The sequence below is a fragment of the Pelophylax lessonae genome, assembly GCF_965119305.1.
Source record: "Pelophylax lessonae genome assembly, chromosome: 3".
Classification (NCBI taxonomy): domain Eukaryota; kingdom Metazoa; phylum Chordata; class Amphibia; order Anura; family Ranidae; genus Pelophylax; species Pelophylax lessonae.
The window spans coordinates 100,592,124-100,616,554 of NC_138770.1; the positions used below are offsets into that span (position 1 = coordinate 100,592,124).

General features: G+C 42.4%; 1 protein-coding gene across 12 annotated transcripts in view; it reads left to right on the forward strand.

Moving 5' to 3' along the window:
• The window catches only part of OTOF (otoferlin), a 588,950-nt gene that overhangs the window by 485,750 nt on the left and 78,769 nt on the right, over positions 1 to 24,431 (forward strand). For all 12 annotated transcript variants that reach the window (XR_014225011.1, XM_082249402.1, XM_082249403.1 and 9 more), the window contains exons 19-25: positions 4,096 to 4,196; positions 8,928 to 9,018; positions 9,272 to 9,388; positions 12,163 to 12,315; positions 19,306 to 19,495; positions 19,866 to 19,990; positions 22,361 to 22,495. Coding sequence is in view for 11 of the 12 variants with exons in the window: in XM_082249402.1 (XP_082105528.1) it covers positions 4,096 to 4,196; positions 8,928 to 9,018; positions 9,272 to 9,388; positions 12,163 to 12,315; positions 19,306 to 19,495; positions 19,866 to 19,990; positions 22,361 to 22,495 (912 nt within the window). In the remaining variant the exon portion in view is untranslated. The remainder of the gene's footprint in view (positions 1 to 4,095; positions 4,197 to 8,927; positions 9,019 to 9,271; positions 9,389 to 12,162; positions 12,316 to 19,305; positions 19,496 to 19,865; positions 19,991 to 22,360; positions 22,496 to 24,431) is intronic.

A 24,431-nucleotide genomic window follows, 5' to 3' on the forward strand; every position in this document is an offset into this window, starting at 1 on the left:
AGAATACATGTGTAGCACTACTAGTACTGATCTTCTACTGACCAACAGGTACATTTTTAATGTCCTAATCCCACTTTCTTGGCAATAAGGTCCCAGGCCCATTTTTCCCAGGGAAGGATTCTTTTCTCTGGATGGAAGAATGATGGGTACTATCCATGTTAAATTTACATTTGAACGGGTTTATTGCACCAGTGCATGGACAATAGGAGAGTGGAGGGAGCATAGGATAGCTGAAGGTTTTCTATACAAAACACAATCTTTGGTCTTCAGCACATCCTTCTAGAATCTCTGGGTCTCTCTCACTCTCGCAGAGCTATGCTGGCTGGATACTTAACGTAGACTATGGCTTCTTCTCAATTGAGGTTCAAGTGCTATATTATGTTGTTTTCATGTTCAAAGGCAGGACAACATAGGAAGGTTCCTGTGTTATTTTTCCAGTTACAGCTTGCTTCTTATAAGCCTGAACTGGAAATCACCTGAAACCAACATCTTCAGGGTTTTCTCCAAGCAGGGGAGATACTTGCATCGCTCCAGTCCCTAGACCCAAAATCCTGGGAGCAAGACAGTTCTCATAAGGGCATCCTCACCAGGTAGAGGTCCAGGAGGGTAGATAAAGTGTCAGGAAGTACCTAAACTATTTAAAACCTTCCCAGCCAGCTCACCGGGCAGAAATCCAGGAAGAAAAACCATGTGCTAGCACCAGAGATGTATAGTAACTAAGTAGAACTACTTCACTACTGTACTTAAGTACTGAAAGGCGTTATCTGTACTTTCCTGGAGTAGAATTTTTTTCTCCTACTTCCACTTTCCCTACTTCCACTTTTACTTCACTACATTTTTTCGATGATTTCAATACTTCTACTCCGATATTTTTTTTTTTTGTGCTGTATAGTTACTCGTTACAATTTTAAAAATGACCACTGCCAGAACAGTAGATGGCAGGTTTCATGAAGCTCAAAACATGTGTATTATCAGCGCATACGAAAATAAATGCTACTGTATGTATAAATAAAAGCTGCATTTGAAATAATAAAAAACAATATGATGTTCAAACTTTTGACTTCTTTCTTTAATAACTACATAACACAGTACTTGTACTTTTACTTTCAGTACTTGAGTAGCAATTTTTTTTTCAAAACTACTGGTACTTTTACTTTCAGTACTTGAGTAGCAAAATTTTAAAAAAAACTACTTGCAATACTTAAGTACAAAAAATGTTGAATACTTTAGTACTTCTACTCAAGTCACTTTTTGATCAAACACTTCCACTTCTACTTAAGTCACTTTTTGATCGAGCACTTGTACTTTTACTCGAACATGGGTTTCGAGTACTTTATACAACTCTGGCTTGCACCTTCCCAGCCAGCTCACCAGGTAGAAGCCGGGGGGGGGGGGGGGGGACACCAAGTACCATGAAGTGCCTCAACTATTTAAAACCTTACCAGCCAGCTCACTGGGCAGAAATTCAGGAGGAAAAAACCATACGCTGGTACCTTCCCAGCCAGCTTACAAGGGAGAAGCCAGGGGGGGGATGACACCAAGTTCCAGGAAGTGCCTCAACTATTTAAAACCTTACCAGCTAGCTCACCAGGCAGTAACCCAGGAGATGAGACCATCTACCAGTTTTCTCCCAGTCATCTCACCAGCCCCCCCCCCCCCCCCCCCAAACCTGCTGATTGCCAGAGTCAATAAACATCCATAACACAGAATGTCACCACTCTAGCACACCCTGCAAGCTCAAACAGCAAGTGACTAAGAAAGCATACCAATGCTTAGAGAACACCAACAGGCACATGCAGACAGGCTGGACCCCCATCCTTGGCTTCTTACAGAATAACAAAAAATCAAAAATCTAGCACAGACTTAAAAGGGATGCTCAGTGGAGGTCTTCAGTTCCCACCACATTCCATTCCATGTACAGCACAGCGCATATGTCCTCCATAGCCAACCATTGTGTTGTGTACAGAGTTGTATAAAGTACTCGAAACCCATACTTGAGTAAAAGTACAAGTGCTCAATCAAAAAGTGACTTGAGTAGAAGTGGAAGTGCTCAATCAAAAAGTGACTTGAGTAGAAGTACTAAAGTATTCAACATTTTTTGTACTTAAGTATTGCAAGTAGTTTTTTTTTTTAATTTTGCTACTCAAGTACTGAAAGTAAAAGTACCAGTAGTTTTGAAAAAAAATTGCTACTTAAGTACTGAAAGTAAAAGTACAAGTACTGTGTTATGTAGTTATTAACCGGTTGCCGACCGCCGCACGACTATATACTGCGGCGGTCAGCCCCGGCCAGGCAGAGTGACGTATCGGTACGTCACTCGCCTGTCACTGACTTGCGAGCCTATCGCGGGCGGGCGCGCGCCCGCCGAGGCGCGCGCCCGCCGCGGCTCGTTCACAGGCAAGTCAGTGCGTGTGACCGGCGGACTCGATGTCCGCCAGTCACACTGCGATCGCTCCTGTGAAGGGAGAAAGACAGAGCAGCTTGTGTAAACAAGCTGCCTGTCAGTTCTCCCTGTGTAAAAGTGAAGATCTGTCCGTTCTACTATGTAGAACGGTGGATCTTTGCTTTTACACCAATAGGAATGTCCCTACACAGTTAGAAGCACGCCCCTAGGACACACTTAACCCCTCCCTGTCCAATAAAGTTAACCCCTTCCCTGCCAGTGTCATTTTTGTAGTAACAGTGCATATGTATAGCACTGATTACTGCAGTAATGTCACTGGTAACCCCAAAAGTGTCAAAAATGTCAGTCAAGGGTCCGATCTGTCCGCCGCAATGTCGCAGTACCGGAAAAAAAATCGCAGATCGCCGCCATTACGCGTTAAAAAAAAAAACACCAAAAATGACAGAAATCTTTCCCTTTGTTAGTAAACGCGATAACTTTTGCGCAAACCAATCAAAATATGCTTTTTGCGATTTTTTTTTACCAAACATAGGTAGCATAAAACAAATTGGCCGAAAAATGTTAAAAAATTTTGATTTTTACTTTTTTTTTGGGGGAATTTCTTATAAAAAAATGTGAAAAATATTGTCCGTTAAAGTCACGCAATTGTCCGTTAAAGTCACGCAGTAAAAAATCGCAAAAAACCCCTGGTCCTTTAGCAGCCAAATCCTCCGGGGCTTAAGTGGTTAAAGAAAGAAGTCAAAAGTTTGAACATCATATTGTTTTTTATTATTTCAAATGCAGCTTTTATTTATGCATACAGTAGCATTTATTTTCGTATGCGCTGATAATACACATGTTTTGAGCTTCATGAAACCTGCCATCTACTGTTCTGGCAGTGGTCATTTTTATAATTGTAACGAGTAACTATGCAACACAAAAAAAAAATATCGGAGTAGAAGTATTGAAATCATTGAAAAAATGTAGTGAAGTAAAAGAAGAAGTAGGAGAAAAAAAATTCTACTCTAGGAAAGTACAGATACCGCCTTTCGGTACTTAAGTACAGTAGTGAAGTAGTTCTACTTAGTTACTATACATCTCTGGTTGTGTAATGCTCAACCAAACTGCTTGCAACGTTTGAACAATGGCATCACAAATGTAGTTCTTCCAGAAGCACACCGTCTTTCTCCTGCCAAGAGGGCAGTCAGGGAGGGTGAAAGAGAACATACAATACAAGCTTTTCTATATCCAGCGATCCATGTAAACTTACCCATACATTCTTTAACCTGTTAAAGGTAATTTCAAAAGTAATTTTTGTTCTCTGTAAATCTGAATCTTTCATTATAATCGTTATTGATCCTGCCATGAAGGTATTTCTTCAGGTATTTTCTGTTATAGGGTCACATGTGCTTCTGGAGGAGGCCAGCGGCCAATGTTCTTTTAAGCTTATGTCACCATCTGGAAGCCCAACCTAAGCAATGACAAGCAGCCGCCATTAGGGTGTAGACAAGAAATGGTAAAAGATAATAAGTGAAAAAAGAAGGAAACTGCCATTGTATATTATTCACAGTGTTCTAGTAATATATAAATGTTCTCCAGTTAAGAATTACATCTGCTTTACCATGTGATTTATTTCATGTTTATTCATCAGTAAAGTGTAATTATCACAGTGTTTATAAGACTGAATTTAGCCTTTTGCTCTGCTCCTGCAGGAGGAAGGGTTGAATGATGTCCATGAGATGATAAAGACAGAGAAGCCATATCCAGAGAGGAGACTTCGGGGGGTGCTAGAGGAGCTGAGCAGTGCCTGCTTGTAAGTACACGCTACATCCACTCTGGGATAGTACATGGAATAGATAGAGAATCTAGGGTATCCACAACATTATAACTGATGTGTCTGCTGATCCCTGTTGGATACAAGATGACTGTTGTGCCTGATGCCCCCTGCTGGATACATTATGATTGTAGTGTCTTCTACCCCCTTTTGGATTATGTATGATAGGCGTGTCAGTTGCACACCGCTGCAATGCAGTATTATTTTAGTATTTACTGTCCTCTCCAGTCTGTACTGCCCCTGATATATTATGACTGGTGTATTATCTTGCCCATGCTGAATACATTATAGCTCTCATACTTTGTAAAGTTTTTACTGCCTCCTGGTGGGTGATGTTTAGACACGCCAACAATTGGGCTAGACCTGATCAGTGTTGCCGACGTCAGGTAATATTTTTTTACTGACAAAACATGGAAAATTTACTGACGGAGCACATTTTTTTACTGATAACCTGAAAAATTACAAAACTCCTATTAAAAACTAAGACAACTGATATTTAAAAAGTATTAATACACTATGGAGACACTGACAAAACCCATAACAAGTCATTTGCCTGGTTTACACTTAAAAAGTCAACAAAGCATGACAAAATATCAGCCCCTGATATTTACAGACAGATGTAAAAAATCACTGATCTTTACAAACTGTCCCTAAATTTACTGACGGTTGGCAACCCGGGGCCTGAGAAATGCAAGCAATAGAAACAATGTGATCATTGCTTTTAGAAACAAGGTAGAGGAGCTGTAAGGCCTCTTTCATACGGGCTTTCCGATCCAGTCCGCCTGTCAGTTTTTCAGGCGGACCTGATCGGATGCTCCATATACCTATATGGAGCAGCGGATGTCAACAGGGACATCTCCACTGACACCTGCTGTTATCCGATCCTGTCCATGAAATCCAGATGGATGGAAACCCTATTTTCCATCCGTCTAGAGGATCGGATCAGATCGGATAGGATCGGATGAAAATGGACAGGCGGTACGTTTTCATCTGATCTCCCATAGAGGAGAGCGAGACTCTGACAGCTCCGTCTCAGGCAAAGTAAGTGGAGACGGAGCTGTCATCTGCCTGCTCAGCGGGGATCGGGGGATCGATCCCCGCTGAGAAAAACGGAGTCCGCCAAGCAGGCCACCCATGTGAAAGGACCCTATGGAATGCTTTCAATTGGCAGTAGTCATTATTATCACACACATTCCCACAAACTTTGATTAGTGGCTGCAGCCTGTGTCTACTTAACTACACTGTGACATTTTGGACCCCGTCTATAAGCTTCAGCTATTTGCTTCATTGCTGTTTACTTTATTTTGCCACTACATTTTTCTAGCTAATGAAGGATGACCAAATCAGCAGATTTTGTGGATCAGAACTTTTTTTTTTTTTTAATTTGCCTGCAGATCTGCCTGATTTCCTGGGAATTGTACAGTTTGGAATTAAGGCAATCTTGAGTCATTAATTGTATAATACTTTTCCAAGTGAACAGGTCTGTCTGTAGGTTTATATTAACAGATTTTCCTGGCATTCCAAAAAAAGGCATCTTTGGCTCATCAAATTTTCCAGCAGGTGCAATTATAGATGGAGTCCTTTGTTTCTGTACCAAAATATATATCAATGAGGTGGTTAGAATGTGTCTTCTCAATATCTTTGATGATTCTATGGCACCTGATGAGGCAGTAGATCCTATCATTAGATTGCTTCATATAGCACAGAAAGTAATTGCTCAAAAATGGATGACCACTACCCCTCCAACGATTGGAGTGGAAAAACCAAGTTAACATTGTTATCTCCCGGGAAAAGCTCATATACCACAATAGGAACTGTACTCAAAAATGTTATAGATTATTGAACCCTTGGCAGGCAGTGACTGGTTTGGCCCCATTCCACCTGATTATAGACAGGCTACTGTCCCTTTGAGTTTGGAGGCACTAAATGCACCTAAAGTCTAAATATTACTATTAGATATTAGTCCAGATATTACTTTTTTGAAGAAGTCTCATTGTAACACAAACCATATGTAATCAATCAGTACTCTGGTTTATTTGTGCAAGTTTGGTTAGGTTTAGGTTATTAGATATCTACAGATGCATGTTCATACAGTGTACCTTCCTTATTTGTAACATATAATTGAATCGATAGTTATAATTTTATATTATTGTTGTGTTCCCTACCTCGATACCAAATGAGCTAATGTCTGTTGATTGAACAGTCATTGTATGTCTGACTACCTTCTTAGTTTGTAGTCTATAACGTGCCACTAATGGGGCTGTGTTTAAAAATTTAAACTAAGTTCACCGTTTTTTTTCTAAATTCCAGCTTCCCTATATCCCATTATTGTACCTCTGTTGCAGAAAATAAAGCCTTTTCTATATTTTAGGTCAGGCCTTACCTCAGTCTATGCTTTCTTCTATAAAAAAAAAAACTCCTCAGTGACTTCTTGGTGTAAGTCCTATAGGACAGGAAAACTGTTAGTGGTGTAGGAAGTACTTGAGCAGCTGACCTCATTAAAGCATACCCTGCACCTGCCCTCCTCCTCCAGGATATTGCTCTTGCCCACCTCTGTAGTTACATTCTTCTCCAATGCAGGAAATGTTCTCCCTGAATACACAGCCAGATTCTTCCTCTGCTGATCAATCATTTTGTACATTAATTCTTCTTGCAAAGATCATTCATTTTGAAAAAGTGTGCAGGAGCTGAGTGATCACATAACAGCCTATGTGGAGTAGAGCTGTAATATTAAAAACAGGAGAAGTGTGTCCCTGGAAATCTGCAGCTCACCATACACTATACCAGTGGTCTCCAAACTGCAGCCCAGAGGCTGAATGCGGTCCTTTGCTTGCTTCTATCTGGCCCTTGGGGCAATATTCCCTCCACTCTCAGCAATAGTGGGGCATAATTCCAGCCACTGACACTGACAATGGGGCACTAGTCCTCCCACTAACACCAACTATGGCACACTATTTCTCCCATTGACATTAACGATGGGGTACTATACCTCCCACTGACACAAATGATGGGGCACTATTCATCTCACTGACTCCAATGATGGGGCACTATTCTTCTCACTGACACCAATAATAGGGCACTATTCCTCCCACTGACTCCAATGATGGGGCACTATTCCTCCCAATGACACCAAAAATAGGGCACTATTCCTCCCACTGACACCAATGATGGGGCACTATTCCTCCCACTAATATCAATCATGGGTTATTGTTCCCTGATGCCAAGACATTTTCTTCTCCAACTGGACACAGTCTAGCCCCCCTACAATTTGAAGGACAGTAAACTGGCCCTTTGTTTAGAAAGTTTGGAGACCCCTGCACTATAAAATCTGATTTTACAATCTCTTTTAGATCTACAATTAACTATGTGGTGCAAGGGCCACATGATTGGATACAGAGTGACTAGATAGATAGGTATGTCCTCATATTATACATTTTTAGTAATTCTAGACGAGATTGTATGATTCCTGAATAATCACATTGTATAGTGTATGGTCACCTCAGCAGGACTTTAACTGCACATTATCAGGACCTTTCAAGTATCCCAGTCTTCCCTCATATCCGGAGCTACCTAGTTCCTCTTCAAGCTTGGGCTGTGGATTGTGGCAGTAGAGAAGCAAGAGGAAGATTAGTTAATGTCCCTTGTGCCTTCTTAAAATGTACCTATAACTTTCCTTGGGCAAATCACAGGTTAAAGTGGTAAAAAACTCAGTTCTACCACTTGTACCTACGGGAAAACCTATAGTAAGGCTTACCTGTAGGTATTGTGAATATCTCCTAATTTGCACAGTTTTGGAGATATTCAGAGTGCATGGAACTGGTGACGTTACCGGCGCATGCGCTCTGAAAGTCCGACATTGCCGGACCTTCAGAGCCTATGCCATAAATGGCAGCTCCCACGTGCATCCATAGGAGTGACATCATCACGCCCCAGGCCCTCATGTAGCCAGAGGATGCAAACCCAGAAGGAAGACCTGGGAAGATGTCAGCTCTCCCAACAGTGACAGCGTGGTGCTGGAGGGCTTAGTTCTAAGGTAAGTCTCTCATAATGTGAGAGTACAATATGACATTGCCTTGCATGGGCATTTTTTTTTCCAACAACTGCGGTTTACTACCGCTTTAATTATAGCTGTCAAAGCATTTGTGTCATCCCCCCCCTTTTTTTTTTTTTATTAAACTAGAACTATGGCCTTACATTTAAATACGTAATAAATGCATCTGCACTTACAGTTTTCTCTTAGTCCTCCTGCAAAGTCCCACAAATACCTGTTGATCCCACCATTGCCTAATGCAGCTTCTTCTGATGGGGTGGCAACAATGCTGCACTACTCCTAAATTCAGAGCAGAGTTGCCACTCTCATGTAGATTGTGTCTGTTTGTACTACAGTGGGTTGTAAAAATATTTCAGGGGGCATGGTTGTCAGCATTGTCACTGCTGATTCACAAGCCTCTAAGCTTGTCAATCAGCACTTGGCAACACCTACTCCTCCCCACTGAATTCTGGAATGACAGCACTGCCTCTGTTGCTGAAACCCTCCAACTGTGAACTGCAGTGCCTGGGAGGGGGAGCGTGTGAGACACAAATGATGGAGGATTTGGCTCAGTCAAAAAAGGTAAATTAAGTTTTTTTGTGCATCATATAGTAACTGGACTTTGTACTTTTTAGATTGTCATGCAGGAATATTCAGTTGTTCTTTAACTTCCATTGCAGTCGATTTGTCACATTGGCCAACAAGGATCAAAATCAGAATGGCCGGACTAAACTGGACCGCGAGCGATTAAAATCCTGTATGCGAGAGCTAGTAAGTCCTAGCACATCTTTCATTTCTCATTTAATTAGGCAAGGTAAAGAGGAAAGATTCCATACAAAGTGCACTAGCATTCATCAGCCAACCAAAGTTTATACTACAGAGGTCAGATCAGTAGAGGAGGATTATGACTGCTTTGCTGTGGTCTTCTGTTCTTTCATATTGACCTTAAATTATGGAATTTAATTCTTTCTGTGCCAAAGCTGCATATGCAATGTGTGTCCTTGCTCTGCCTCCATCTCTGCAGGAGAACATGGGGACCCAGGCCAAGACAATGAGGTCTCAGGTGAAGAAGAACACCGTAAGAGATAAACTAAAGTTGGTCCAGAACTTCCTGCACAAACTGCGATTCCTGGCTGATGAGGTGAGCTGCGTCATACATCACTTTACAACACACATAGGGGTCTATTTTTTAAAACATTTGTTGCACAAATGTCAGAAGCAATCATGCACGCTGAATGAAATGAGACCTTAATTTTTATTCAAGATTAACACCTTTATCTTCAGCTCCATCTGTCAGCCAAAATGTGATATAGTTTTGTCATTGAGGTGCTTCAGATAACTCTCCCGCATGTTGGCCACTAGATGAAGATGAAGATATAACACACTATGGCGATCCGACTTCGGGGGGGACCTGTGAAGTCGCGTGCACCGCGACTTTGGCGCGACTTGCACAGACTTCATAAAATAGAAGTCAATGCAAGTCGGTCCGATGTCGCCCCGAAGTAGTACAGGAACTATTTTCTAAGTCGGAGCGACTCGAGTCGCTCCTATTAGAACGGTTCCCGTAGCACAGAATGGACCGCGACTTGTCAGGCTGACAAGTCACGGTAGTGTGAACCGGGACTAAGCAATCTCTTGCAAAACATACAGTCACATTTTGTTCAGCTGCATGCATGCTTCTGACATTTGTGCAACAAATGTTTTGTAAAAAGACCCCATATGATACATGGTTGTGGGTGGATAGCAAGCAGCTTGAGTATCAGATTCATATTTAAAGAATATCTGAACACAAGAGCAAACATGTAATATATTTGCTGATACTCAAGGAAATCCAGTGTTCCTATAACTTTTTGTGTACTCAACCGAAATCTCAGACGATGTTATCAGACTTCCTAGCTATTTTCTATAAACTATAAAGCACCTCCCCAATGTGTAGGAGAAGAGAGAGATGTTCGTAATCCAAATCAGGAGGTCAGCCTGGGTGACAAAGTTGCTCCTCTTTATCTATAGAAAGTCAGCCTGGGGTGATAGTGCTGCTCCTGTATAGATGTGGTAAGGCAGCCTGGGGTTACAATGCTGCTTCTCTGTAGATATAGTGGGTCAGCCTAGGGTTACACCGCTGTTGCTCTATAGATATAGTAGGTCAACCTGGGTGACAACACTGCTCCTCCATAAATAAAAAAGGTCAGCCTATGGTGACAACAGTTCTCCTCTGTAGATATGGTAGGTCAGCCTGGGTGACAATGCTGCTCCTCTAAAGATATAGTAGGTCAGCTTAGGGTAAGGTAACAACAGTGTTCCTCTATAGATATGGTAGGTCAGTCTGGGTGACAACGTTACTCCTCTATAGATATAGTAGGTCAGCCTAGGGTGACAACAGTGCTCCTCTATAGATATGGTAGGTCAGCCTAGAGTGACAACATTGCTGCTTCTTAGATATAGTAGGCCAGCCTAGAGTGACAACGCTGCTCCTCTGTAGATATAGTAGATCAGCCTAGCCTTACACCTCTGCTCCTCTATAGATATAGTAGGTCAGCTTAGGGTTACAGCATTTCTCCTCTATAGATATGGTAGGTCAGTCTGGGTGACAACGTTACTCCTCTATAGATATAGTAGGTCAGCCTAGGGTGACAACAGTGCTCCTCTATAGCTATGGTAGGTCAGCCTAGAGTGACAATGTTGCTCTTCTTTAGATATAGTGGACCAGCCTAGAGAGACAACGCTGCTCCTCTGTAGATATAGTAGGTCAGTCTAGCCTTACACCTCTGCTCCGCTATAGATATAGTTGGTCAGCCTATGGTGACAACAGTTCCCCTCTATAGATATGGGAGGTCAGCCTAGAGTGACAACGTTGCTCCTCTTTAGATATAGTAGGCTAGCCTAGAGTGACAATGCTGCTCCTCTATAGATATTGTGGGACAGCCTAAGGTTACACCGCTGCTCCTCTATAGATATAGGAGATCAGCCTATGGTGACAACAGTTCTCCTCTGTAGATATGGTAGGCCAGCCTATGGTGACAACAGTTCTCCTCTGTAGATATGGTAGGTCAGCCTGGGTGACAACGTTACTCCTCTATAGACATAGTAGGTCAGCCTGGGGTGACAATGCTGCTTCTCTATAGATATGGTAGGTCAGCTTAGAGTAACAACATTGCTCCTTTTTAGATATAGTAGGCCAGCCTAGAGTGACAGCGCTGCTCCTCTGTAGATATAGTAGGTCAGCCCAGGGTTACACCGCTGCTCCTCTATAGATATAGTAGGTCAGCTTAGGGTCACAACGTTGCTCCTCTATAGATATAATAGGTCAGCCTAGGGTTACACAGCTGCTCCTCTATAGATATAGTAGGTCAGCTTATGGTTACAGCAGTGCTTCTCTATAGATATTGTAGGTCAGTCTGAGTGATAATGTTACTCCTCTATAGATATAGTAGGTCAGCCTGGGGTAACAATGCTGCTTCTCTATAGATATGGTAGGTCAGCCTAGAAAGACAAAGTTTCTCCATTATAGATATAGTAGGTCAGCCTAGGGTGCCAACAGTTCTCCTCTATAGATACGGTAAGTCAGCTTACAGTACCCGAGTCAATCCATCAATTAACTTGGGTACAACTAACATGTCAGATTCATAGGAATGCGATTATTGCCAGCAGCCATAGCTGCTAGCAATAATCACTGTGTTCTCCCAAGAGGGATGGCTTCCCCCGCAAGGAGAACACAATAGCTCCGTGGGAGGAAATTCCACATCAACACTGACTGTGGTTGCAGAAAAGAAATTGTATCATCTATGGCCTGCCTAACACATGCAGCATACAGAGAAAATACTTCCATTCTACAGTTTTGTCCATAGAAACAGTTTTAGGTTAGTTTAGGATACTTTTCTATGAATTCATCCTTGGTTCTATATTACTTCCCCCCAGCCACAGTACAGTATCCCAGATGTCTTCATCTGGATGATGAGTAATAACAAGCGTATCGCCTATGCCCGCGTACCATCAAAGGATATCTTGTACTCCATTGTGGATGAGGAGACTGGAAAGGATTGTGGGAAAGTCAAGGCTGTCTTCCTTAAGGTAGGTGAAGAGTTTGTCTTCAAATAATCTGCCTTTTAAAAAGAAATTAGTGACATTACAGTACATGAGGCTGTCATGTCTGTTCTATTAAAGCTGAACTATGGGATAAGTAAATATTTTCTTAATCCAATCATCATGTGTATTCTTCCTTGACTCTTGGTGTGAGTTGTGTATTTCTTCCAGATCTGTACAGTAATCTTTACCACTGTGCAGGAACGTCCTGTATTAAAGACCGCTCACTACTGTTCTCTCTCCTTGTGCAGGGTGACTGGTCTTGTCTCCGCCCCCTCCTGTAGTTCTCTGCAGGCAGCCTGTAGTGGGCGGAGCTTGTTGGGCCCCTCCTACAGCTCTGCTCTTTGCATAGGCTATCCACAGCACAGTGATGTTGTCAGCACTACATATACAAAGTAATATCTGTGTTTGAAAAGGCATTTGGTGAACACAAAGTGGATTTATATCCTTCGTGGGTACTGAGAAATATAATTACATGGCAGTTTTATAGCCTGAAGTTCAGCTTTAACTCTTTGACTGCTTGCCGACCGTATAACTTACATATACGGCGGCAAGGCGGCTCTGCTGCGCAGGATCACGTACTTAGTACGCAATCCTGCACTTCCGTTTCTGGGGCACACAATGCGACCCGCTCCCGCTGTGATTATACACAGCAGGGGGCTGATCTGCGGGTACCGTGGACTCGATGTCCACCGGCACCTGCCGATCATTAGGCAGAGGGTCAGAATGGCATTCTTCCTATGTAAATAAGGCAGATCACCATTCTGTCAGTAGGGAAGGCATGGATCCTGTGTTCCACAAAGATCAATACCTTCTCCTAGTAAAAGCACCTCCCCCACAGTACACAAGCACTGGCTAGGCACACAGTTAACCCTTTGATCGCCCCCTGATGTTAACCCCTTCCCAGCCAATGTCATTACCGTGTTTTCCGGAAAATAAGCCCGGGTCTTATATTAATTTTGGTACCAAAAGACACAGTAGGGCTTATTTTCGGGGTAGGTCTTACTTTCATGTGCTGTCCCTCTCTTCCCTCTCTGCGTGCCAAGAATCCTGTGTGAACCTAGTTTAGTGTATATAAAATCCTAAGATGCGCTTTATTAGTGTTTTATATATGTCCAGTGTGTGTTTTTGTAATATAATTGTGTGAAATACCTTCATTACTGCTCTGTGCTCAGCTACAGTAATCTCCCACTCTCTCCTGTCTTTCTTCTCTCATACCGTGGCTGTCAGACTCAGAGGGGGATATCAGCCCCTCCCCTCTGCAGTTTACGCAGAAGCGCAGCATAGATTAGATTACAATAGTGTGAAATACCTTCTTCATTGCTGCTCCAGGCTAGGCTGATCTGCCGCCCTCTCCTCCCCCGCTGACAGCTGGGGGTCACGGAAGTGCCGATGTAAAGGTATTTCCCACAATTCTATTCGAACATCCAGCTCTTCTGTGTTACACTGCAGAGGGGAGGGGCTGATATCCCCCTCTGACAGGACAGCTAAGGTATGAGAGGAGACAGAATCAGCTGAGAGCGGAGCAGCGATACAGTATTATATTACAAAAACACACATTGGACATTATTTAAAACACTAATAAATTGCATCCTAGGTTTTTTCATACACTAAACTAGGGCTTATTTTCGGGGTAGGGCTTATATTGCAGCTCTCCCCAAAAATAACACTAGGTCTTACTTTCAGGGTCGGTCTTACTTTCGGGGAAACACGTTAGTACAGTGACAGTGCATATTTTTTGCACTGATCACTGTATTCGTGTCACTGGTCCCCAAAAAGTGTCAGTTAGTGTCCGATTTATCCGCCGCAATATTGCAGTCCTGCTAAAAGTCGCTGATCCACGCTATTACTAGTAAAAAATAAATTAATTAAAATTCCATAAAAATTTCCCATAGTTTGTGGATGCAATAACTTTTGCACAAACCAATCAATATACGCTTATTGCTATTTTTTTTTTTTTTTTGTTACCAAAAAATATGTAGCAGAATACATATTTGCCTAAATTGATGAAGAAACTTGATTTTTTACATGTTTTTTTATTGGATATGTTTTATAGCAGAAAGTAAAAAAATTTGCTTTTTTTTCCAGAATTGTCGCTATTTTTTTTGTTTATAGCTCAAAAAATAAAAACCGCAGAGGTGATCAAATACCACCAAAATAAAGCTCTATTTGTGGGGGGGGGGGGGGGGGGAAAGGACATACATTTTATTTGATTACATCATCGCACGGCCACACAATTGTCAATTAAATTAATGCAGTGCCGTATTGTAAAACAGGGCCTGGTCATGAAGGGGGTAAATCTTCCGGAAGTCAAGCAGTTAATCCATTCATGTGAAGGTGCTGATTGGCTGTTGGCAATTTTCCATATGTGTAAAGTAGATCTGCCCTTCCTCAAATGTATAGCTCTGTATCTGGTAGACGTGTAAGATTCTCACGCACACAGAACAGTGTGGGTATCAATATGTGAGTGCACTGAGCCCTGATATATGCCCTCTATTAGAGCGGGTAATGGAGCGGGTTATTACTCTCTGAACGCCCTGACGCAGCTTCTCATATACCTTCTGTGTAACACAATTACATTGTTACACCCGTAACAGATATTAAGACAGAATGAATTGCTGTTATGATGAGAAGACATTTATCAGGACAGCTACAAGTGTCATCCAGCTCTCATTACAATGCAGTGCTGAATCTCCCAGGAGCGAGGTCACATAGAGAGGCTAATTATAAAGATCAGCAGAATCGTTTCTTTTTGTTATAGCGCACATTTCCTGGTGTCACCGTCAATATTTTTTCCAGTATATGTGAAGGCGAAATGTAAAAGTTGTAATGTTTAAAGTGAAATAAGAAAATTGTTAAAGAGCATTGAAATAAACAACAATAACAGCAAAATAAAAATAATTACACACGATTTTTTTTTTCCCGTAAAGCAAACCTGTCAGCCGTTTTATGCCATATTTATTTATTACCGGCATTTACAGTATCTCACAAAAGTGAGTACACCCCTCACATTTTTGTAAATATTTTATTATATCTTTTCATGTGACAACACTGAAGAAATGACACTTTGCTACAATGTAAAGTAGTGAGTGTACAGCTTGTATAACAGTGTAAATTTGCTGTCCCCTCAAAATAACTCAACACACAGCCATTAATGTCTAAACCGCTGGCAACAAAAGTGAGTACACCCCTAAGTGAAAATGTCCTAATTGAGCCCAAAGTGTCAATATTTTGTGTGGCCCCCATTATTTTCCAGCACGGCCTTAACCCTCTTGGGCATGGAGTTCCCCAGAGCTTCACAGGTTACCACTGGAGTCCTCTTCCACTCCTCCACGACAACATCACGGAACTGGTGGATGTTTGAGACCTTGCACTCCTCCACCTTCCATTTGATGATGCCCCACAGATGCTCAATAGGGTTTAGGTCTGGAGACATACTTGGCCAGTCCATCACCTTTACTCTCAGCTTCTTTAGCAAGGCAGTGGTCGCCTTGGAGGTGTGTTTGGGGTTGTTATCATGTTGCAATACTGCCCTGCGGCCCAGTCTCCGAAGGGAGGGGATCATGCTGTGCTTCAGTATGTCACAGTACATGTTGGCTTTCATGGTTCCTTCAATGAACTGTAGCCCCCCAGTGCCAGCAGAACTCATGCATCCCCAGACCATGACACTCCCACCACCATGCTTGACTGTAGGCAAGACACACTTGTTTTGTACTTCTCACCTGGTTGCCGCCACACACGCTTGACAACATCTGAACCAAATAAGTTTATCTTGGTCTCATCAAACCACAGGACATGGTTCCAGTAATCCATGTCTTTAGTCTGCTTGTCTTCAGCAAACAGTTTGCGGGCTTTCTTGTGCATCATCTTTAGAAGAGGCTTCCTTCTGGGGCGACAGCCATGCAGACCAATTGGATGAAGTGTGTGGTGTATGGTCTGAGCACTGACAGACTGATCCCCACCCCTTCAACCTCTGCAGCAATACTGGCAGCACTCATACGTCTATTTCCTAAAGACAACCTCTGGATATGACGCTGAGCATGTGCACTCAACTTCTTTGGTCGACCATTGTGAGGCCTGTTCTGAGTGGAACCTGTCCTGTGAAACCGCTGTATGGTCTTGGCCACCATGCTGCAGCTCAGTTTTAGGGTCTTGGCAATCTTCTTATAGCCTAGGCCATCTTTATGTAGAGCAAAAATTCTTCTTTTCATATCCTCAGAGAGTTCTTTGCCATGAGGTGCCATATTAAACTTCCAGTAAACCAGTATGAGAGAGACCTTGTAACACTAACGAGTCACATGACACTGGGGAGGGCAAATGGCTAACTGGACCCAATTTGGACATTTTCACTTAGGGGTGTACTCACTTTTGTTGCCAGGGGTTTAGACAGTAATGGCTGTGTGTTGAGTTATTTTAAGGGGAAAGCAAATTTACACTGTTATACAAGCTGTACACTCACTGTAATTTCTTCAGTGTTGTCACATGAAAAGATATAATACAATATTTACAAAAATGTGAGGGGCGTATTTACTTTTGAGAGATATTGTGTGTGTGTGTGTGTGTGTATATATATATATATATATATATATATATATATATGTATACAGTGGGTACGGAAAGTATTCAGACCCCCCTTAAATTTTTCACTCTTTGTTATATTGCAGCCATTTGCTAAAATCATTTAGGTTCATTCTTCTTCTTCATGAATGTACACATAGCACCCCATACTGACAGAAAAACACAGAATTGTTGACATTGTTGCAGATTTATTAAAAAAGAAAAACTGAAATATCACATGGTCCTAAGTATTCAGACCCTTTGCTTAGTATTTAGTAGAAGCCCCCTTTTGATCTAATACAGCCAGGAGTCTTTTTGGGAAAGATGCAACAAGTCTTTCACACCTGGATTTGGGGATCCTCTGCCATTCCTCCTTGCAGATCCTCTCCAGTTCTGTCAGGTTGTATGGTAAACGTTGGTGGACAGCCATTTTTAGGTCTCTCCAGAGATGCTCAATTGGGTTTAAGTCAGGGCTCTGGCTGGGCCATTCAAGAACAGTCACGGAGTTGTTGTGAAGCCACTCCTTCGTTATTTTAGCTGTGTGCTTAGGGTCATTGTCTTGTTGGAAGGTAAACCTTCGGCCCAGTCTGAGGTCCAGAGCACTCTGGAGAAGGTTTTTGTCCAGGATATCCCTGTACTTGGCCGCATTCATCTTTCCCTCCATTGCAACCAGTCCTCCTGTCCCTGCAGCTGAAAAACACCCCCACAGCATGATGCTGCCACCACCATGCTTCACTGTTGGGACTGTATTGTACAGGTGATGAGCAGTGCCTGGTTTTCTCCACACATACCGCTTAGAATTAAGGCCAAAAAGTTCTATTTTGGTCTCATCAGACCAGAGAATCTTATTTCTCACCATCTTGGAGTCCTTCAGGTGTTTTTTTTAGCAAACTCCATGCGGGCTTTCATGTGTCTTACACTGAGGAGAGGCTTCCGTCGGGCCACTCTGCCATAAATCCCCGACTGGTGGAGGGCTGCAGTGATGGTTGACTTTCTACAACTTTCTCCCATCTCCTGACTGCATCTCTGGAGCTCAGCCACAGTGATCTTTGGGTTCTTCTTTACCTCTCTCACCAAGGCTCTTCTCCCCCGATAGCTCAGTTTGGCCGGACGGCCAGCTCTAGGAAGTGTTCTGGTCGTCCCAAACGTCTTCCATTTGAGGATTATGGAGGCCACTGTGCTCTTAGGAACCTTAAGTGCAGCAGAAATCTTTTTGTAACCTTGGCCAGATCGGTGCCTTGCCACAATTCTGTCTCTGAGCTCTTCAGGCAGTTCCTTTGACCTCATGATTCTCATTTGCTCTGACATGCATTGTGATCTGGAAGGTCTTATATAGACAGGTGTGTGGCTTTCCTAATCAAGTCCAATCAGTATAATCAAACACAGCTGGACTCAAATGAAGGTGTAGAACCATCTCAAGGATGATCAGAAGAAATGGAAAGCACCTGAGTTAAATATGAGTGTCACAGCAAAGGGTCTGAATACTTAGGACCATGTGATATTTCAGTTTTTCTTTTTTAATAAATCTGCAACAATGTCAACAATTCTGTGTTTTTCCGTCAATATGGGGAGCTGTGTGTACATTCATGAGGAAGAAGAATGAACTTAAATGATTTTAGCAAATGGCTGCAATATAACAAAGAGTGAAAAATTTAAGGGGGTCTGAATACTTTCCGTACCCACTGTATATATATATATATATATATCAGCCATAACATTATGACCACACACCTAATATTGAGTATGGCCCCCTTTTGCTAAAACAACCCTGACCCATTGAGGCATGGACACCAAAGTAACATCCACTTGAATGGCAGGACCTAAGGTTTTCCAGCTGAACACTGCCCAAAGCATCACACTGTCTCTGCCGACTTGCCTTCTTATACCGCATCCTGGTGCCATCTCTTCCCCAGGTGTGTGACGCACATGCACCCAGCCATCCACATGATGTAAAAGAAAACGTGATTCATCGGACCAGGCCACTTTCTTCCATTGCTCCATAGTCCAGTTCTGATGTTCAAGTGACCATTGTAGAAGCTTTTGGCTGTGGACATGGGTCACCATGGGCTTCACAGCCCCATACACAACAAACTGAATTGCCCATTTTTTTCTAATTTCACCACATCAACTTCATGGACAAGGTGTTCTCTTACTGCCTAATATATCCCACCAATTTTCAGATGCCATTGTAACCAGATATTCCGTTTACCTGTCAGTGGTCATAATGTTATGGCTGACCAGGATATATAGATAGATAGATAGATAGATAGATAGATAGATAGATAGATAGATAGATAGATAGATAGATAGATAGATAGATAGATAGATAGATAGATAGATAGATAGATATTATGTAAAGAGAGATAGAGTGTGAGCCTCTGTGTACATAAATTACTCTTTCTCTTTATTTTTCTCTCCCAGTTACCTGGAAAGCGAGGTTTTGGCCCTGCCGGATGGACTGTACAGGCCAAGATGGAAGTCTACATGTGGCTGGGCCTGAACAAGCAGAGGAAGGACTTCCTGAATGGTCTTCCATGTGGGTTTGAGGAAATTAAAGCTGCAAAGGGTCCGGGCCTGCAGTGCTTCCCTCCTATCAGCCTCAGCTATACAAGTGAGAGCCAGTACAACTAGTTCAGATTGCTGTCTCTTCATACAGTTATACAATGCCTGTCCCTGGAGGTGTCACTGTAAACTTCCCACACATGTTAAAGCCCAGCTCCTAGCAAAACTTTTTCTGATGACCTCATTGTAGTCAATATCTTTATTTGCTGACAGGACAGGAAGTGATGGGAAATCTCTCCAGCGGGGACACAAACTGCAGCCAAACACTTCTTTTTTAATAAAAAGAGGAAGGCCTTTCAGGTGTTATTATTATTGTCTGTATCTTCCAGTCCTGGTGGGTCAAAAAAGGGCCATTATGTGGAACTTTTGACATTTTGCAAATGTGGAATTTTATGATTTTTATCTTTTGTGTCTTTCAGAGAAGCAAGTATTCCAGCTGCGTGCCCACATGTACCAAGCGCGCAGCCTGTTTGCGGCAGATAGCAGCGGTCTTTCTGATCCCTTTGCTCGAGTTTTCTTCAATACCCAGAGTCAATGCACAGAGGTAAGTTGGAGAATCTGATCTTCTAGGGTCAGTTCAATACACTTGACGTACTAAATTAATTTATTTTACAAAGAAGAGAACAAATCTCTCACAGTCAGACTACCCCTTTGGCAGTTACTGGCTTGTTGACTCATTAAGTCACATATTCATTTGTCTCTTATGAATTATGATATTGAAATACCTAAGTTTCCTGTTTTGAAGGGCCTCCTTGTGCTTGTTTTCTAGTATTTTAATTGGGTAAAAAAAAAAAAAAGAGCATTATTAAATTAAAAAAGCATATTAGTATAAGTAATGCTACTACCTCCATGCTCATGTGAGTTAGCCCTCAAGTAATAGGTGTACGCTACAAATGTCCCAGTCCACTTACTCCAATGTAGCTCTGCGCATCTTACACTCAGGGCTGGATCCTTGGCATGTAGCGGGTCCAAACTAGATGGCCCCCGTCACTTTATTAGATTTTGTTAATTTTATGTACTACGGCACTAAACAGGATAAATAACTGAAAAACAGGATAGCCAATACAGCCATAACTTAATAGCAACATCTGTGTTTTAAGACATTATAGAAATGTATTTCTTGCAGGCCCCATGCACACATAAGGTAGCTGGGCTGAACAGTATCCTCCAAAGTCAAGGTTTTGTTGTCTGCTTGACTATTCTAGTTGCAGTTACAGGTCATCTGTTTCTCCCCATCAGCCAGATCACCTTCACCTTTTCCATATGGGTAGCTGCAGGTCCTTCAGTCATACTTGCAGGGGATCACTGTGTGACGAACGCCCATTTGCTGAGACGTTCATCACGGGTTACTGGAGGAGTGTGAAGGCCAGCCTCCTGCCCACGGACTACGGCCCTGGCTTGTAGGGGAGCACAGCTCTGGTTGGGGGTGTATGCTGGGGGACCCTTGGAGTACTGTTACTTTGAATTTAGGTCCCTGTCACCCCAAGCGACACAGACTTTGGGAGACTAAACAGATGCTAATGACATAAGACTCAGCTTTGGTATACTGGAGGGATGTGTATTGACAGTTATAATAAGGTGTGTTGAAAACGGAGACGGGCCGTCTGAGAGCCTATGTCTTCTGCTTTCATCTGTTTAAAGGTTAAGTGTGTTCACACTTCTAGGAAAGTGTATTCGGCTATGTTTGGGCTGGTTGTTTGTGGAGTCAATTATGTTATGCTAATCCTGTCTGAGCCTGTAATGTCATTCACCTGTGTCTGTCCAGATGGCCAGGTATGTTAATTATGTTCTGTATTCAATACATTTGCATGATGTAATCAAGCTCCTAAAACTGGATATATATTGGAAGTGAGTTGGTGAATAAAGTGTCATTTGTTTTACCCTTCATCGAGCCGAGGCTGATGTTTGGGAGGGGGGGGGGGTTTGAGGGGCCAGGTCACTGCAGTGCCATCTTAAGAGCATTATAGGCCCCCGGTCAATGCCGTGCACTGGGGCCCCGTCTACACAATCACCCACGAGAATAAAAATGCAAATTATCGATAAGGTGATATTTATTGGTACAGCAGTGCCAGGCTAATGAAAGCTTTCAAGTTCGGCGGCTGGGTCCAGTGAACACAAACACAGACGGGAGTCAGACTCGACTGTCCTGTGTGTGTGCCCATTCCCGTGGAGGTGGACAGTCATTCCTGCAGTTGTGGGCTCCCCTCCACGGCCCAAGTGGCCTGACAGCAGCGCAGGGCCGACAATCGCTTGCCCCCTGCTAAGTTCAGCGGCGGGATGCACACGGGAAATGGAACTAATGTTTGGCTGGGGCTGGTGGGGCCCCCTGGGCAAGTGGGGCCCCCGGGCAACTGCCCAGCATGCCCATTCGGTAAGATGGCTCTGGGTCACTGCATCACTTGAGATTCTGCGGACTTAAGACAGAAATACTTGGTCCAAGTATTGGGGATCTGTTACACACTGTATTTCAAGTTCTCAAGTGCAGTTCTCCCAAATGGGGACAGATATCCTCTGGATAAAGTCCTAGGCAACATCAACACAGTTCCCTCTGGACAGGAGCCCAAAGGGGAAGAACTTAGCACACACCCACTGGGCAGGATCCCAGAGAAAATAAACTCTCTAAAAGGTTGTTCCAAATATTTATTAACTTCCCCAAATTACATAACTGGGCAAACTTCTCAATAATTGGCTGGAAGTATAAATATTTATGACGTTAGCTATTACCCTTTTTACACAGACTACTGAGGTCTACTCAATGGTAGTCAACTAGTTTAACTCTCCAGTATCCAACAAATACTGAACCATCAGATTTGGTTGTAATGATCCTTTAAAGTGAAATTCCAGTCTCGTCAATTCTAGGTTTACCATCTACAAGAAATCATATTTCTTAATTCTTGTTTATCCAACATTTCAGGTCCTGAACGAGACTCTGTGCCCGACATGGGACCAGTTACTGGTGTTTGACAATGTGGAGCTTTATGGTGAGGCCAATGAGATGCGTGATGACCCTCCCATCATTGTCATTGAGATCTATGATCAAGATACTGTGGTAAGACCATCCATCTATTGTAGGTTATATTACCCCAATATACAGTTAACAGGTTCAAGCATCTAATCTAGGGAAACTGATACAAATGTTGATGATCTAATAAAAACTCAGAATTAAAAACAGATGGGCCAGGAGAGATGTAAGTTGCATCCTTGTTTGTAACCAAGAAATAGTTCTGGTTGGCAATTACACATAGTGATACACTTTATGGCTGAATGTTTGTGATAACTGAGCGTCATACCTGTACAAGCTTTCTGGACATCCCATGTCAAAACCTTGGGGATTAATATGGTGATGCCCTCCCATTGTGGCTTTACCAGGTTTAACTATTTTTGTAGAATTTTGTTCCCATTCAGCCAAAACAATTTTTGAGATCAGGTACTGTTGGATGGGAAGACCAGGTTCACAGTCAGTGCTGAAATGCATTCCAAAGTTATTCAGCAGGGTTTGTGCATAGGGGCACAGTCATTCTGGAACAAAAAAGGGTCTTCCTCAAACTGTCACCAAAAGGTTGGAATCACAGAATTTTCTAAAAGGTCTTTGTATTCTGTACAATTTCCAGTACGCTTGAACTTAGTAACGTAAAGGATTGTCAACATACATTTTGCCATATTGTAGGCATGATGGTCAGGTGCCCACAGACTTCTAGCCATAAAGTATATTTGTGATCTGACTCCGAATAAATTGTAGTAGATTACTTTTTTAAAATATTTTGGATCTCATTATCAAAGCAAACAGTGAATATAAAATTAGACTCACTTGTCCATTTATAAAAAAAAAGATGTCAAAAATAAATAACATTACTGGACGGGCAGGGACCCATTGACATGCAGGCCTTCTTTTTAAAACTTTGAAGAGTCAGGTGAGTGGATATCTGTGGACAGCCAAATTTATTTAGCTAAACTAGGAGACATTATCAACAGAGAGATATTTGTTTTGGTGGTTTAGATTTTCAAACCCTACTTTTAAGTATATCTAAAGTCAAAGCTTTTTTTTTTAGTTTTGGATTGATAAGAGAATGGTCATTTGTTCTGTCTAAGTACTATTGCATAGATTTTCTTAGAAAGTTGTCATGTCATCACTGGAACATTTCCACTTTGTTACTGTTTTGGTCACACCACAAAATGTTTAAATTACCATCACTTCTAGTCCGGGTGATAATAATCAACAGGAAAAATAGACTCAGGGCCGGCCCTACCATGGGTCCCACTGGGTCAATTGCACCCAGGCAGAACTTTGAGAGGGGCAGTAAATTGATGTCCAAGATTTTTTTTTTCAGCAGTTTTGTGTGTCATCAGTTTGCGGCACGTTACGGGCGCCATTTCCCCATCTCATACTGCCACCCGTAGTGCAAACTGATGAGTATGAGGAGGTGGAGGGTCTCCTCCGGACAATGTTCCTTATGTGATTGTGGTGTGCGCAATGATGTCAGACATTCAGACAAACAAAATAATTCTGGAGTTTGTGGTTTGGAATTGAACATAATGGTATATCATATAATTGTGCATGTAGACAAGGTGCTGTTGCATATAAATCTGACTTCCTGATACATTTAATTTTAGTTTTAATTATCATGATATAAAATAAAAATTGTTTGGGCCTTTTGGTGGATGCAATTTTTTTTTTTTTTTTTGGGGGGGGGGGGGCAGACTTTAATTTTGGACCCAGGCAGCACAATGTCTTGGGCCAGCCCCGAATAGACTGAATCTCCCCAGTAGGGACACATCAACCACTCATCACTCTTTCTGCAATAGTAAAAATGCTTTATATACTGTTTAGAGCATGTGTGTCCAACCTTTTGGCTTCTGTGGGCCACACTGAGTGTAGAGAAATGTTCTCGGGCCGCATTTATACTATAGTTAAGGTATATAAGTAATAAAATGCCTCCGCGCCCTTCCCGCGCCGCCGCGCCCCCCCCGCACTAATTTAACACAAC